The following is a 17,417-nucleotide window of genomic DNA, read 5'->3' as shown; positions in this document are numbered from 1 at the left end:
GGTCAGCATTCATTATGTAGCAGAGAGTTTCCCTAACTTTACATTTATCTGAGCTACATTCTCTGTCTTTTCTTATAACAGTGGAAGATTATACATATGGCATAGTATCTCAGTGTTGTTAAAACTTTAATCAGTTATGCACTCAATAACCTGTTCGAATTTTCCCAAGAAATGACCTCAGACTTTTCACTCATTGTCTGATATGTATCTTACTCATTTTTCAAAACTGGAGAATACTTGATATCTTCAGTGTTATGGCTTCTCTTCTACTCATTTTGATTTTGAAATTACAACTAGCAGTGGGTCACACCTGCCAGTTGTTTCAGTATTCTGGAATGTAATCCATTTGGTCTGAAGTCTGAAGCTCAGCTAAACTAATTGGGATCTCTACCACTGTGTGGGCTTTGAGGCTCAATAAAGAGCCCCTTTTTCTTCACCCAAATTCTGAGCTAACTGAAAAATAAGCAAAAGAATAGGCAGATGGGGGCCAGTGGCATTTATATTGATAAAGCTGATACTGAATAATGTAGTTTATAGTCATAGGCAAATAGATTTTTAAAAATAATACCTAGAATTAAGAAATATTACCCCATAGGGGCAGAATGTATCTCTTAAAACACTTGAAAGACCAGATATATTCCAAGGGTACCTTTAGTACCAAGAGAAAAAGGAAAAATGAAAGGGCTACCATGTCCAATTTATTTTCGCAAAGTCACCAAAAAGACTGAAAATAAAAATCAATAAATGTCCACCCTCTTCTGAGGGGTAAGATAAGTGAGAGAGCAGGGAGAAGTTTGGGATGCTGTGCTAGTGAGGATTTCTTCATATGGAAGGAAGATTAGGAATGAGGAAGAAACATTCATTCTTGTCTTGATGATGTCTTCTACCTTTTCAAGAGAAATGATAGGAGCTGAATAGTTTTGCCTCTGGTCAGCAGTCATTTGTTAATATCTTTCCATATTTTCCATCATTGGAGATCTTTTTGTCCCCCACTTTGGTGGTTTTCTTCCTTTGTTCTTAATTCTTAGCAACCTTCTCCCATAATTGAGTTTTCTCAAACTAGTTTTGACCTCCTTTCTTAGTTCACATCACTTAAAAATCCGATGAGTCAAGTGTGCAAAACAAAGTAAAATAGAATTTCTTTCTTTCCCTACACTCAGCGTGTGGTTAACTGAAATGTGAAGATTAACTGAAGAAACAGACATCTTTACTTTGTGCTGGAATCATGCTAGTTATCTCATGGTGATAAAAATCAGATTAAAAATTTTTTGACTGCTAAGAACTGAAGAAATAAATTTTTACTTAGCCAGTGTAGTTTAGTATATAAAGTGAAAATGTTAGCCGCTTAGTCATGTCCAACTTTTTGTGACCCTCCCTGGTCTGTAGCCTGCCAGGCTCCTCGGTCCATGGAATTCTCCAGGCAGTAATACTGGAGTGGGTTGGCATTCCCTTCTCCAGGGATATTCCTGACCCAAGGATTGAAGCCGGGTCTCCTGCATTGCAGGCAGATTCTTTACCATCTGAGCCACCAGGGAAACCCTTGGTATATAAAATTTTCCCAAATAAAGGATTCATCAGTAGAATTTTTTTTTTTAAGTTTGTGACTGCCCCTTTTATTTCTTATTTTTTATCTCAGGATATTTCAGGATTATATGGTCAGCAGTTTTTGTTTCTGAGTCAGAATAGTGGATCTTGGCAAGGGATGACATGTAGCCCAGAGACTAGGAAGCATGAAAGGCTCTATTGGTAGAGAAGGGATAACTCACTCTGTGGGGGGGACTTGTTCCTGGGGTATGGTTAATAGCCATAACAGGAGCCACTGACGTTCGGGAAAATAAAGTGGATTTTCTGTAATGGATAACACCTTGTGTTGTTCTTGCAAGTCTCGGTAATATAATTGTCATAAACTCTCAAGCTGGCTTTGTTTTCTACCCACCTTGTCAGTATACCTGTTTCTCCCCCAAATAGTTTTTCTGTTTTCCCTTAAGACAATGGCTTACCAGCCTCATCTAGTTGCTTTTTCTGAGACTTGTCTGTTAGTCTTCACAGTACCAGTTTTGTAATTTTCCTGGGCAGTTTTATAGTTTTTCTTATGGCTATTATTTAAGGTTGTCTTAACGATTTATATAGTTTCTTTGTCATTTATTTACAGTTATTCATATTTTGTTATAACTTATGTATTTTAGATTTTCTAATGCATCTTACTTTTTAAAGATTCCACACATTCCAGTGTCATATAGTTTTTAAAGTGGTTTCTGCTTCATAATTTCGTTGTCTTTACAACAGTTTATCAGAGTAAAAGAATATTGTGTTCATAACTAGAGCTGTTAAGGGCCAAACCGGTACCTACTAGATTTCAGATCTTCTGTTTCATGTCGAGGCTGCTGCTCTTCTTAATATATTCTGTTGCTCTTTGTTGTAATTTACTTTTCACTTGTGAAGTTCTTAATTCTTTTTGGTAGTTTTCAATGTGATATTCCTTAATCTTCTTGATGAGAGTGGTAGCACAAATATTGTTTAACTTATTTTATAGACTCAGAGTTGAAACTTAACTGATGTGCCTCATCAAAATCACCTAAATTCTTGCCATAGTTGAAATTAGAATCAAAAATGAGAATTTCCTGATTTTTGGTCTCATCTTTTATCCATTATGGAACAAAGGCCTTTTATTTTCAGATCTCATATCTTGAGTTTATGAAGCAAAATGAAGAAAGTTAAAAAAGAAAAATAAAACTTAAATATGTCAGTTTTAATTTTCTTTACATTATATAATTAACATATATAATGTTTACCAGTTTTTAAAAGTGCCTTAAGAGGTAAGAGTTAAATATTAAAGCTGCTTTAAGAAGAGTGACAATATTACTCGTCTCTTCAATATTATCATTCAAAATTTTGGATCTGTAAATACACAGGATGCTCTAAAACTTTAATATAAAATCAATTTCTAGGCAATAACTTTTTCTTACCTCCTTAATAATTATTTTATTTCAGGGGAGAGGGGCCGCTAAAAACTTACCAGGATTTAATTCATCAACTAGAGGTATGTTTAATTTCCATTTTATGATAATACTTTAATTCTGGACTAAAAGTTTGTAACAGATGGTTTTCTAAATGATTTACTGTATCATATTAGTGTGTTTACCTGTATATACAGCACACATGTACAGTACAAGAGTGATAGAAAATTCAAGGGTTTGCAGAGCATATTTTAGAGCTAAATCTAAAAAACGGTTATCTTTTTGGGAAAAAAACCTAGGGATAAAGCAGAATGGGCTTTGATAGTCACTAGATGGAATATTAAGCTTTAGGTTTTCCCAAGTAGGTAAAAACATCCTGTTAGCAGATGCCTCTCTCTTATATTGTCCTGAAGACTAGGAAAACTTTTTGATGTCTTCATTATTGAACTGGGTGAATGGTATTGATTAAATGAGGAAACACATAAGAAAGCATCTGTCACAGACTTGAGACCATTACAGGTTCTCGGTACATGTTAGTTTCCGTCTTCTGTCGTCCTGATGATTTAGGGCGTTCAGGGAGAGACAGATTCACCGACACCTACCCTTCTGCACTGTGTGTCTTATGAAATTTCACACGGGCCTAACCCTAATCCTCCTCTCTTATTTAGAGGCTTAGATGGGTGAGATTACAAGATGCCTTTCTTATTTCCCCTGACTCTCATGTTAGTCTGCCTCTCCAGAACCAAGGGCATTCTTGCATTTGAAATTTGAAATTTCTATCACTTTATCACCTTTGTATGGTTTCCTTTGGCGTTCCCATGTGCTTTCACCTAAGCCTCTTCAGGAAAGGGATTTCAGCTTGAGAGGATGTTGGCCAACAGAGTCAGAAGAACTACAGAAGATATTTCATTTGGAGTTTCCTGTAAAACTGACTATAAGTGAGCTATTTCTCTGTTTAAAAAGTTGGAGTAAATTCTGGATTCATTTTGTTCAGTTTGACCCATATCCACTCCAAGGTCTGCAAAATATCCACTACTCACCTTCTTCCTGTGTTAGCTTATTTATTAAACCAACATCTGCTGAAGTGTCTATATAAAATGTTTATCAAATAGTCATTGAATTTGTACTGGTGTGTCAGATCCTGGGGTTAAGAGCTCTGTGGAGAAAAGTGAACAAAAGGAAGCCCCTTCCCCTCCCCATGGAGCTTACATTCTAGTGGGAGCAGATAGACAATATACAATTAAGTATATATAATCCCCATATATAAGTACTTAGAGATAAAAACATATAAGTGGTAGAGGAGTGGTCAGAAAAGACCTCTTTAAGGAGGTAACATTTGAGCAGAGTGTTTAGAGAGTGAACTAGATGGATATCTTGGGGGAAGAATATTTTAGGCAGACAGAGCAAGTGCAAAGGCCCTGAGGTATAGGAAGTGCAGGTGTCCCGTGTGGGTGGAATGGAGTCAACAAGAAGGAAGGTGGTGACATATGACATCTCTGAGCCTTGGGGAAAGCCTTGACTTTTTTTCTTTTTTTTCCAAGAATGATAGAAAACCCATTGAGGGTTTTGCAGTGGCATGACCTGACTTCTGTTTCCAAAGGCTTTTGGTTTGACCACCAGGGTAAACAGTAGTGCCATTTACTGAGATAAGGAACAGAGGGACAACACTGGATTTAGAGACTGGAAATCAAGCATTTAGTTTTGCTCAATTAAGATGTACAGTTCATGTCAGGGTAGCTCAAGAATGGGGAGAGAGACTTGGGAGACATCAGCTTTCAGGTGGTTTTGAGACCATGATACTCTGTGAGACAGGGATCTTGCTCCTAGGGGTTTGAAGGCTAGTAGGGAAGAGCAGACATTGTACAAGAGAAAGTGGTAATGTGGAAAGATGAGGAGGAACATGTGGGTTAAGTGAGTCATTCCATTAGGTTAGAAGGTTGGTGTGAAACACATTGGCTTCCCGTTTAAAGGCTCACGAAGGATGTAAAGGGCTATTTGACCCTGAGATCAGTTTATCCCATGACAGCAAGGCTGTTAGAAAGAGGGTTAAAGTTAACCCTGAAATGATTTTCTCCTTCTTCATATGCTTTATCTTATTATCAAGATCTATTATTTTTTTTTCAAAAATCATTCTCAAAATTTACCCAGTTCTTTTTCCTCTTACTGCTGCCACCTAGAGCTATGTCTTCATTTCCCTGTTATCTCACTCTAAAAGATTTTATGTACCATTTAAAAATAATCATCCAGAATATTCTGAAGTATTTTCCAGCATTCTTTCCTATCATCGTATTCTTTTACTAATAAATTGTAAAATGTGTGGTCAATAGTGAAAAATTAATCTGAATTGGTCTCCTCAGATGGCTGGTTGAAGAACATGTATGGGTGACAGATTCTCTCTTGCTAAGCCAGAAGCAGAAACCAATGTTCTAATGCTTTTGACCTCATGTTCCAAGATTCATCACCCTTTTATAACTGGGGATATTATGGGATGAACTTCAGATCCATCTAGAAACCCAGACATAATTTTTCTAAGTATCGCCTGATCCTCCATGGTAACTAGAGGTGGCCACGTGGAGAGGAGCCTCTGCAGGGATAAGTTTGCATCAGGGCTGGGAAATCTGCTTGTGGATAGAGTTAAACTCTTGTGTTTTCCTGGGTACAGCAAAAACCTTAGGAGTTCCATGACAGGCATTTAATGTTTGGGTTTTAGTCTTAAAATTCCGTATGAAAATTACCTACGAGTGTACTTGTTACCAACTACCTAGAAGATACACACCTAAAGTAGTGACATTTTTCCTCTCTGCCAGGTTTTTGCTGAAGAGGGTTTGAAGCTTGCATCGAGTGTACAGGCTTTCTCAAAACAGGTAATTCACATATCCCCCCGCCTGGTCCTGCACTGATGTAAATACTCATTTTGAGAGTGTATTATTAAGGTATAAAGGTATTTGATGTTTAAAAGATGGAGTTTCATTGGAATTGTTACAACTGCCATATTTACATTTCAGCTGAAAGATGATGACAAGCTTATGCTTCTCCTGGAAATAAACAAGTTTGTTCCTCTCTGCCACCAACTCCAGACAATAATTAAGACACCTTTGCAGAATCAAGTGTTTCTAAAGGTAAAAGGGACAGTGGGATATGCAGGAAGGTACTTGAGAAACTTTCACATTCCTTTTTTTTTTATTAGGTTAGCTTCCAGCCTCTTTCTTCAAATAAAGTGTTAATACCCAAAGTACAATTTATTTCCATTTTTCCTGCCTCAACCGCAAGAAGCATTTATCATCTGCAGTTATAACTGACCTCAGGGAGCAGTAGGTTCACCAGATAAATTAGCTTTTTGGACATGATTAATGTCATAGCAGTGAGCTGCTGCTGCTAAGCTGCTAAGTCACATCAGTCGTGTCCGATTCTGTGTGACCCCATAGACGGCAGCCCAACAGGATTCTCCAGGCAAGAGTACTGGAGTGGGTTGCCATTTCCTTCTCCAATGCATGAAAGTGAAAAGTGAAACTGAAGTTGCTCAGTCATGTCCAACTCTTAGCGACCCCATGGATTGTAGCCTACCAGGCTCCTCCGCCCATGGGATTTTCCAGACAAGAGTCTGGAGTGGGGTGCCATTGCCTTCTCCGATAGCACTGAGCAGCTGCTCGTAAATCTCACCATCATCACCTGTCTAGGGCACAGACCCTTTAGAGAGAAAGGCCTCTATTGTTTATCTTAGGAAGTTTGTGTGCAGCAAAATAGAGTGCAAGGGATTGCAAGTGAGGGGTTCACTGCCACTGTTTGGTGCACTGAGAAACCCCTAAATGGTCTGAAATAGAGCAGGTTGATTTTCCATTCATTCTTCCTGAGGTTCCATGAAATTGGCACGAGACTTCAGCAGCAATTGCAGCTTCTGTGTTCTGGGGCCTCAATTCATCAAGTCAGTTCAGATGCCTTAATCTATATACCCTTTGAGATCCCTTAGATTTCTATAATGGTGAAATTTTAAGTGATAAAGCCTTTTGAAGGCCCCCTGGTAAGAATTTGATCTGCTTGCTTTCTGTCACTATAGGTTGATAAGTGTATTACAAAGGCAAGATCCATGATGGCTGTTTTGGTTCAGCTTCTCTCACTTTGCTATAAACTGTTGAAGAAGGTGAGATGATTTCTCTTAAACTCATATTTTTAAAATTATTGTAAATGAAAATGCAAAAGAAAATACTGTTTAATTTTGCAATTTTTATTTTAAGAGTAAAGCAGAAACTAATTATCTCAATTCTTTCCAGCTTTAGATGGAAAACAACAGATGGGCCTGAGTTACAACTGTGGATGGTAAAATTTGAGAAACTTTTGAGGTCAGATCTTGGGAACACCATGTGGCAACACTGACCGTTTTAGAAAGTAAATGGTCCTTTATGTTTCAGAAACTCACCAATTTTGCAGAGAAAACAAACTGAAATCTTGCTTTATTTTCTGATCATGAAACCGATTGTGAAGCTTTCTGACAACTAATAAATGCCATGGTAGTTGCTGTAGCTTCTGATTGCAGGGTGATTTTTAAATGGGACATTGCCTTGAATAATGTTAAGTCAAACCAAATATCCCAACTGTCTTAATGACAGTTTAATCCAAAGAAACTCTTTTGAGTATATGCTGATGGCATATTTTACCTTAACTTTCTATTTTATAAAATTTAAACTTCTCATCTAGGACACTAATTTGCACAAGATACACAGTCGTCTCGGTGATGCAGGGTTTTCCTTAGGCCTGGGGGCTCTTCTTCAGTCCCTCCTGTCCGCTGAGGATGACGGGGCCTCTGCTGTCCCGTCGCAGGTCATCCATCCCGAGAGCACATGTTTGTCCTCTAGGGTTTCAGAGCACAGGCAGTCTGTCGTGAGGCATGTCCCGCTCCTCTCCCTTCCCAAAAGCAGGATCATGAAGCTCATGCCACAGAGTCCTAGAGGGACGCTCACTAGGAAGTGGTTGTGGTTCTCCTTCTAGCATAGCTGGCCTGTTTCTGCCCTGAATTAGTTGAAAGCCTAAGCCTATGTTACTGGCTTCAGAAGTAGTTTTTGTACTTCTCAGTAGTGACTGATGGAATGTAAGATTGAAGACAGAATAATTGAACTAAGCTGTTTAAATTCTGAGTAAACATACATTTTATATACGTGCCTTTGGAATGTTCATTATAAAACAAATAAACATCTTTAGTCTTTTTAATTTTAGGGTTCAAAGCTTTTGTTTTTGTGGGGTGGGCTTGTAGGATCAGTTTGTAAGTTCTGTCCTGATGCTGTATTGTTAACTTTGTTTTTCTGTTCTTTTATCACAGTGCTTTGAAATTCATTTTGAAATCTAATAGGACATGCCAGTTGCCAAAAGGCAGTATTTCTATAGGTTTGTCTGATAATTATCTGGTTCAGCCCTCATAATGAATATGTGCCAGATCCTGAAGAACCACAGAACTACCACCTAGCTAGTCAGTATTTTATTGAAGGAAACTTGAATTTACTGTAGGCCTTCGGGAGAAAATGGGATGGTCAGTTTCATTATGACCTTTATCAATATTTCTTTATAAAAATCACCAAACATGATAGTTATTCCCTGAAACCAAAATATTCTTTTAAATTACAATGGAAATAATGGGAGAATGCTGTGAGGTAACAGTATATGTAAAACAGATATATAATTCGTTTACTGTCTTTAATATCTTTGTTTTATGACATCTCTGGGAATCATTTGTGCTACATGAAATGGGGATTTGCTGGTTTACGCTTACACTTTCAGCTCACTGTACACTCAAGAGCAGAGGTTCAGGGCTACTACTTGTATCATGTCTGGTGGGTATATTTAGGGGACAGTCAGGCTGGCACTTAAAACAATTTTCCTTATAAATCAAAAATAATTTAAAAGCTTTATTCACAAAAGAGCTTCTATACTTGAAATGAGAATTGTTCATTTGCTAAGTCGTGTCCAACTTTGTGACCCCATTGACCACAGCATGCCAGGCTTCCCTGTCCTTCACTGTCTCCCAGAGTTTGCTCAAACTCATGTCCATTGAGTCAGTGAAGCCATCCAACCATCTCTCCTGTCATCCCCTTCTCCTGCTGCCCTCAATCTTTCCCAGCATCAAGGTCTTTTCCTTTGAGTTGGCTCTCCCTATCAGGCAGCCAAAGTATTGGAGTTTCAGCATCAGTTCTTACAATGAATATTCAGGGCTGACTGGTTTGATCTCCTTGCTGTCCAAGGACTCTCAAGAGTCTTCTCCAGTACTACCGTTTCTTTATGGTCCGACTCTCACATCCGTACGTGATTACTGGAAAAACCATAGCTTTGACTATATGAGGACCTTGGACAGCAAAGTGATGTCTCCGCTTTTTAATATGCTGTCTAGATTTGTCATAGTTTTTCCTCCAAGGAGCAAGTGTCTTTTAATTTCATGGCGGGAATCACTGTCCACAATGATTTTGGAGTCCAAGAAAAGAAAGTCTGTCACTGTTCCATTTTTTCACCATCTATTTGCCATGAAGTGATGGGACCAGATGCCATGATCTTAAGTTTTTTGAACACTGTTTTAAGCCAACTTTTTCACTCTCCTCTTTCACCTTCAAGAGGCTTTTTAGTTCCTCTTCACTTTTTGCCATAAGGGTGGTGTTATCTGCATATGTGAGGTTATTGATATTTTTCCCACCAATCTTGCTTCCAGCTTGTGTTTCATCCAGCCCAGCATTTCGCATGATGTACTCTGCATATAAGTTAAATAAGCAGAGTGACAATATACAGCCTTGAGGTACTCCTTTCCCAATTTTGAACCAGTCCATTGTTTCACATCCAGTTCAGAATGCAAGTGGGGGTAGGAAAGGGATAACTTACAACTTGAACAGCAAAAGATGATGGAAGTCCAACAGAATTTACACATCAATGATAACTTTTATTTAAAAACAAATATTTGTATGTTTGTATGCGTTGCAGCCCTTAAGGAAAAATAACAATTTAAAAGCCCTTTTATTTGAAATTCATTGTAAATATATAATCTTAAACCATAAATTCATAGATTTTTGTTTCTTTAAATATGAAAGCTTTTTTTCTGTTCAGAGGCATCTGTGTCTTTGAATTATAGGAACTTCTTCACTGGTTATCCTGTAACTGAAGTGTGAGATTGAGTGACCACAAATACACGTGTTACTTAACACCACATGGTAATACTTCCATGTTATCAAAGCCCTTTGCAAAGCCTTTTCATGTGTCCCCCATTAAGAAGCCAGTGTTACATGCTACATTGTTCAGAGCTGAAGGCCAACCTGTAGAACAGAGAAGGCAAACTACACACCCCTGCCTCCTCTTGGCAACCTAAGGGAGACCAGACGTTTCCGTGGGGTCACACTGAAGCAGGTGGGGGAAGAAAGGCTAGTTGTTTTTCAGCTTCAAAATGATGTAAAATTGGCGCAAAAACAATTACCATGCCATAACATTCAAACAGAATTATGTCAAAACATAGTAGTTATTAATGGGCTACAGGATGATGAGTAAATTTTTCCTAAAATGCTTTGTTTGTTGGTTTTTAACCAGAAAAACATCTCTTGCTTGCCAGTTGTTAGAAAAACGCAAGAGAAGAACAGTGAGTACAGGGGCAGTCAGATCTGGGAGGCTGAAGACAAAATAGAATTGAGGCTTGTTACGCAAGACAAAGAAGGAAGACTTGGTCAGGTTTTAAGATCGGGCCTCTGCGTGCCAGCGTCGGGGTTGCGAGAGCGGGGAGCCCAGCCCGGCGCAGTGGAGCAAGGGCGGCGGGTGAGCGGTGAGCCGGGCCGGCGAGGAGCGGCCGGAGGGATACAAGCGGCATCTGAAGAAAATTTACAGCAGTTCCAAGAGGAGCATATTGCTTCCATAAGAAGTCAGATGGAACTCAGAATTAAAGACTTGGGATCTGAACTCGCCAAGATGAAAACTTTTCGAGATTCTAATAAAGCAGAGTTGGAAAAATATAAGCAACACTACCTAGAGGAACTAAAAGTTAGAAAGTCATTGGAAAAGAAACGCGACAAGACTAATGAGAGGCTGGCAGATATCAGCATCAAACTTGAGGTGGAGAAACAGCAGAACAGATCTTTCCTCGGCACTCACAGCAGCACGCCAGTCCTGGCGCCCTCTTCTGTTGGAAATTTCAGTCCTCCTTCAGGGTTCAATGCAAATCTTATTTCAAGAGCAAACGTAGGGTTTTCTACCTCAATTCCACACCGTTCAAATGACAGCGTGGAGACTTACTTGACCAAGATGTGGCGGGAGTTGGACAGGAGTATAACTAGAGAACTAAGGAAAGGTGCTGCTGAATTTGTATCTGAATTCTCTATTATTAGTCCTCTGTATTATCTACAGGCAGATCAAATCTATATCAGGACCTACCTGTGAGACATCAAAATAATATATACCGATTTTGAAGAAAAAAATATATGATTTGAAAACTCAATAGTAAAAATTTCCCTACTGGACTGTTTCCATGAGATTTTAGTTGTTTCCCATTAAAAATGATGAGAAAATCTTTACTAAAGGAAAAAAAAAAGATCGGGCCTCCCTGCGGATGGCGGGTGTGAAGTCGGCCTCACCCGTGCTGGTTCTTCCCTGGTGCACGGACTGGTAGGCCGGGTAAAGACAAAGATGCTGTGTTGCTTTTATTCCACCTCAGTCCTCGCCCCTCATGAGGTAGCTGTTGTGGCTTTGAGGCGTTTCAGCACAACTTCTTCATACTCCTTTTGTGTCAATAACCCTTCTGTTATGCTTTTACTTTCTTCAAATTTGGGCAACACAACTGCAATGTAGCCTTCGGTAGATGGCTAGAAAGGAAACAATGTTTAATGCTGATGAATGATTAAAAAATCAGATAAAATGTACAGGATGGGCTCATACTTCCCCAGCCCCTTTTACCTTCTCTTGAAGAATAGATGGTTTATGGAGAATGTTTTCATTCACTTCCATCAACCGTCCTCTAACACAGCTAGTTTAAAAAAAAAAAAAATTGTTTTGAAGAAAAGTATCACCTCCTTTGTTTCTCCAAAGTTGTGGTTCAAAAGTAACTTACCTAGATATGGTATATTCTTCTCCGTCTGAGCAGTAAATCTTACACAAAGGTGCAAGTTCTGTGAGAAACTGTGCCCCCTGATAATAAAAGGGAAGAAAAATTAATTGATGAACATTTTCATTTTTCTTTGAGAGGCAGCCCTCAGTGTTACAATAGCATATATTCCTGGAATTCATGTTTTAAGTAAAAATGAGTAAAGTGCAGAAAAAAACATTCATTTCTTCACACATTTATATATCAAATGCTTGCTACGGATCAGGTAACATCCTAAGCTTTAGGGGAAAAAAGCAGTCAAAGACACATGTGATAATAGTTTAGTTACATATTAAGAATATATTTTATCTTATTATACTTTATATTTAACTGTATATGAGAAAGCTCCATATACCCAAGTGTAAAGATATCAAAAGGGATGGGAAATCTTACCAATAAACAATATAAAATCCAGTGTTATAGCAAACAACAGCAATGTCATACAAAGTTAGTTTAAGATTCCCACTTATTTTTATATTAGAACTTTAATAGATAAAAGGACTTCATTAGGGTCAATCACTGAGGCTTTCTGAAGAGGGATCTTTTTTCTAATTTTAAAAAACTGCACTTTAAGGAAAATGTGGAAAACAGAAAAGTTTTAAGTAGCAGTTAAGAGTAATTTACTCCTTACCCTGTCTCTCACTAGGGAATACTGCATTTTGACATTAATCTGTCTGAATGTCGTGGCACGGTTTTAGTTTCACGTACTCCACTGTACAGATGTATCTGGGGAGGTTCTGACAAATACCTACAGGAAGGCTCATGGGAAACGGATGGAAGCATCTCATGTGTTGCTCTTTTCTTCCAGGAATTTTTACTGCAGTGAACATTTGAGGTCTAGATGCTGTTCTTTAGGGCCTCTTCACCACTCACAATGTTAATTAGGCAGTATGCAGGTGTCAGCACCTTCCCTTCACTTCTCTTGCATGTGGTGATTTTGTTTCAAAATACTAGTCCGTGTGACTCCTCACTTTTGGGAGAAGCAGTTAGGGGTTCATCCTAGATGGTTTCTCTACCACTGGGGCTGTGTCAAAAAGAAGTGTTTTAACCCCTTGTTGTCACCTCCCTTAGGAGAATAAATGATGAGCAGTGCTGAGATCCAGTCAAAGTTTATCTACAGAGGGTTCCATATGCAGGTCCCTCTCTGTTCCTAGTAGTAACAAGGGTGTTACTGTTTTTGGACAAAGATTTATCACAGGAACATCACAAGCACTAACTGTTACTTGTAGTTTGTAGACTTCAAAGAATGGTCCATACTTTTTAAAGTCCATTTTCTTCTTGAATGGTCTGCCAATAATTAGAAGGCAGGTTATTAGAGGCCTTTAGGCCTAGTATAAACAAGGGTCTTATATAGAACAGTGAGGGTAATTAGCAGAAACTCTTTGTATGAACTCAGTAAATGAAAATCACTGCAGATGGTGACTGCAGCCATGAAATAAAAAGATACTTAGAAGAAAAGTTATGACCAACCTAGACAGCATATTAAAAAGCAGAGACATTACTTTGCCAACAAAGGTCCATCTAGTCAAGGCTATGGTTTTTCCAATAGTCATGTATGGATGTGAGAGTTGGACTATAAACAAAGCTGAGCGCTGAAGAATTGATGCTTTTGAACTGTGGTGTTGGAGAAGACTCTTGAGAGTCCCTTGGACTGCAAGGAGATCCAACCAGTCCATCATAAAGCAATCAGTCCTGGGTGTTCATTGCTAGGACTGATGTTGAAGCTGAAACTCCAATACATTGGCCGCCTGATGCGAAGAACTGACTCATTTGAAAGGACCCTGATGCTGGGCAAGATTGAGGGCAGGAGGAGAAGGGGACAACAGAGGATGAGATGGTTGGATGGCATCACCGACTCAATGGACATGAGTTTGAATAAACTCCGGGAGATGGTGATGGACAGGGAGGCCTGGCGTGCTGCAGTCCATGGGGTCACAAAGAGTCAGACATGACTGAGCGATTGAACTGAACTGAACTGAAGTCATCCACTGAAACTTTCCTATCCGGGGTCTTTGTATGATGGTATTGAATTGTCCTTGGTGTGATACCCTTGGTGTGATCCTTTAATATTAATAGTACTGGTCTTGCATAGAGTTGTAGAGGATAGAGGTAACATTTTTCTATAACAACGCTATTTGGAGGAACAAGGTATAGCTAGATGTATACTGAACTGGCAATGATTTAGGAATGGGAAATGATATGAAGCAAATACTGTGTATTTTCTTAAGACTGATTTTTTTTCACTACTCCAGAACTTTTTTTTCCTCTTTTAAATTCATATATGAAAATATGTGACAAAAAAGCATTGATCACCTAGATTTTATAAAATTTGACATACTGGCTCAATAAAATTAGAAGGGACAATATATCTTCTTATATTGGTACTAGAGTTGTTTTTTCAAAGGCCCGCTTTCTCCATCCTTTATCCTGGGGATGGTAGGGATGGTGGTACAGAACCTATATGACAGATAATATACCTTTTGAAATACCTTATCTTTTTGGCCTGAGAATTTCTTTTAGAGTTAAAAGTTAAAGATGATTCTTAAAATCATCTCTAACTGCCAGGGAAGTATGCTGAGAATATATTGCTGGTTATAAGACTGACTGGCTCTATCATTATTATGATAATAGAGGATTTAAGTAAAGAAATACAGGTACATACCCGCTTAAATTTCCCAGAGACTTTGTTCTGAAGTCTGCTACAGTTGGTACTGATTTGATAAGAAATGCTTTTAATTGTTTTTCCACTTTGAAGAACTGGATGAGATCCTGCTAATGTGATGACACATATTCTACAAGGAGCAAAAATTGACCCTGTATTATTGTATGGTACAATTCTTCCTCCTATAATATAGTATGCCTACTAGCACAGGAATAGCTGGGCTGACATTTGTTTACTCAACCTATCATTCCCTCCCCATCCCCCTGCACTTTTCTTCCCCAGCTACTACTGGAGCTTAACTGAAGAATACAATAATAAAAATGGAGAAAATGGGATTGACTTTCCTTCCCCTGAAAGGGAAGAGTACCAAGGCATTTAGATAGCACTGAGGCACACCCATATGTACATCTGTGTTTCCACCCTGGCCTTCTCCATGGGCTCAGGCAATTCCATGGTTAGGCACAGGCTGGTTACTTGAGGTAGTAGCTGACTAAGGGTATGGTCCTCCATTTGGATGTCTGAATAATCAAGTTTACTTGTTTAGTGTAAGCATTGAAAAACTCATTCTTAAAAAAAAAAAAAAGAAAAGAAAAACTTACTCTTGTCAACCAAATGCCTATTGTATATATGATACTATCTCAACACAGTGGAAGATAATCATTTAGTGAATATTCAATACAAGACCATACCAGGGCTACAATACCAGAAAAAAAATTTTTTTGATAATTTAAAATTTCCAATTTGCTTACCGGTTAGAGTGCTGTAGTATACAGTGGTCTTCACAGGGTTTTCCTTTGACATCTAGAAGAAACGAATGAGTCTATGGCTCTTGAGTCAGTATTTACTGCCACTGTGTGGTACTTTCTTTGGTTCATAAAGATAGTTAATTGTGAAGACTAGATACATTATGTCACTGGTATTGCCTCATTACTCAAAAAGATATACCTAAAGGCTTCCTATAAAGAAGTTAAAGAAATCTGGATCAATTAAAAATTCTAACTACTAAAAAAAAAAGAAATCTGGACCAGATGGAATCATTCATTCAACGTCAAAGTGATGTTAATTCTTTGCTCCATCTTGTTTTATCCTAACTGTAAGATGATTACACTCGTCATTTCTATTAGGAAAAAAAATGGTTAGTGATGCATCTTTTTAATATGATATAGTAGCACATGTTTTCTTGGTCAGTTTGAGTGAGTAACTCATCCTGGTTTGCCCAGGACTGTCCTGATGTTAGCACTGCAAGTCATGCATTCCAGGAAGTCTCTCAATCTAGGATAAACCTGATGGTTGGTTACACAAAGTTTGGCCAGTAAGACACATGCTATTATACAATATTTCAATATTGCATAAAATGATTACACCTATTATCCCTGAATGAATATAAGCAAGGATGTGGAGAAGGGTCCCCAATGATGCTCCCATCACTCTTATTTGAAGGTATACAAAGTTCTCCAATAGGATACCTACTTGTAAGAGTGTGTTAGTTGCTCAGTCGTGTCTGAATCTTTGCGACCCTATGGACTGTAGCCCACCAGGCTCTTCTGTCCATGGGATTTTCCAGGCAAGAATACTGGAGTGGGTTGCCATTCCCCTCTCCAGGGGATTTTCCCCACCCAGGGATCGAACCTGGGGTCTCCTGCATTGTAGGTAGATTCTTTACCACTGAGTCAACTGGGAGTGGTGAAGTGTAATAGATTCTGCTTTCTTGTTCAGTAACTCAGTTGTGTCCGACTCTTTGCCACTCCATGGACTGCAGCACACCAGGCTTCCCTGTCCTTCACTATCTCCGAGTGTTTGCTCAAACTCATGTCCATTGAGTTGGTGATGCCATCCAACCACCTCATCCTGTGACCCACCCCCCCACCTTCTCCTCCTGACCTCAATCTTTTCCAGCATCAGGATCTTTTCCAATGAGTTGGCTCTTTGCATCAGGTGGCTAAAGTATTGGAGCTTCAACATCAGTCCTTCCAATGAACATTCGCAGCTGATTTCCTTTAGGATTGGCTGGTTTGATTCTGCTGTCCAAGGGACTCTCAAGAGTCTTCTCCAGTTCGAAGCATCTGCTATCTAAATTCCTCTTTCTAACCCACCCTCTTTTCTCACTCCCTATGCCTCTACCTTAGTTTCGACCTGATTGTTTAAATCATTTTATGGAGCACTGAGTCCCTTAAAACCCTTTAGGTACTCAAGGAGACTGCAATCCAGTTCCAACCTCCCTCGGAGATCTCATCTTAGACTATCACCCCCAAGCAACGCACCCTCCCCAAGAATGCACCCTGCTGTTTTTCCACGTCTCGGCAAATACCATTCCCTTGGCCTAGAAAGTAACAGACATCCAGTTCCTTCTGCTGTGGAGAGAGTGCGCGTGGCTTATGATCTGTCATCATAGTGCCAATGGGGCCCAGGAGAGACGAACATCATTCCCCCACTTACCCGCTTTGTACCAGCGAGTAAAGTAACGGTCCACAAGCGACGGCACCGCGGGCTCGGCAGCCAAGGGGGCCACAGGGCCCTCGGGCTCGGTAGTCATGGCGACATCCAAGGCTGCAAGCCCCGCCCTCCGGGACCTGGACACTTCCTCCGGCGGGCCCAGGAGTAGGTCGTCTTTCCGGCGTATGGCCCGAGACACGCGGTGTGCGCAGGCGCGCAGCTCCTCCGTTTCCCGCAGGCTCCGCCTACCGACGCCAACCATTGAACTTTGGCATGT

At 39.4% G+C, this 17,417-nt stretch overlaps 2 protein-coding genes across 2 annotated transcripts in view; one reads left to right on the top strand and one right to left on the bottom strand.

The window, feature by feature from the left end:
• The window catches only part of CTNNAL1 (catenin alpha like 1), a 53,816-nt gene extending 45,660 nt beyond the window's left edge, over positions 1–8,156 (top strand). Inside the window, exons 15-19 of the mRNA XM_043453461.1 lie at positions 2,992–3,040; positions 5,765–5,821; positions 5,963–6,076; positions 7,012–7,095; positions 7,226–8,156. Of these exons, the coding sequence (XP_043309396.1) occupies positions 2,992–3,040; positions 5,765–5,821; positions 5,963–6,076; positions 7,012–7,095; positions 7,226–7,231 (310 nt within the window). The 3' untranslated portion in view covers positions 7,232–8,156. The remainder of the gene's footprint in view (positions 1–2,991; positions 3,041–5,764; positions 5,822–5,962; positions 6,077–7,011; positions 7,096–7,225) is intronic.
• A 1,689-nt stretch (positions 8,157–9,845) lies between these two features.
• ABITRAM (actin binding transcription modulator) lies at positions 9,846–17,339 on the bottom strand. Its single transcript, XM_043453619.1, has 6 exons — positions 17,144–17,339; positions 15,457–15,508; positions 14,708–14,837; positions 12,013–12,089; positions 11,859–11,928; positions 9,846–11,767 (listed from the first exon to the last, which is right to left on the bottom strand). The coding sequence occupies exons 1-6, from the start codon at positions 17,238–17,240 to the stop codon at positions 11,630–11,632; spliced, it is 564 nt and encodes a 187-aa protein (XP_043309554.1). The 5' UTR covers positions 17,241–17,339; the 3' UTR covers positions 9,846–11,629.
• Between the last annotated feature and the right edge of the window lie 78 nt (positions 17,340–17,417).

This window comes from Cervus canadensis, chromosome 30 (assembly GCF_019320065.1).
Source record: "Cervus canadensis isolate Bull #8, Minnesota chromosome 30, ASM1932006v1, whole genome shotgun sequence".
Taxonomy (NCBI): domain Eukaryota; kingdom Metazoa; phylum Chordata; class Mammalia; order Artiodactyla; family Cervidae; genus Cervus; species Cervus canadensis.
The sequence above is the reverse complement of the archived record's forward strand: the minus strand, read 5'-3'. Positions and strand labels throughout refer to the sequence as shown.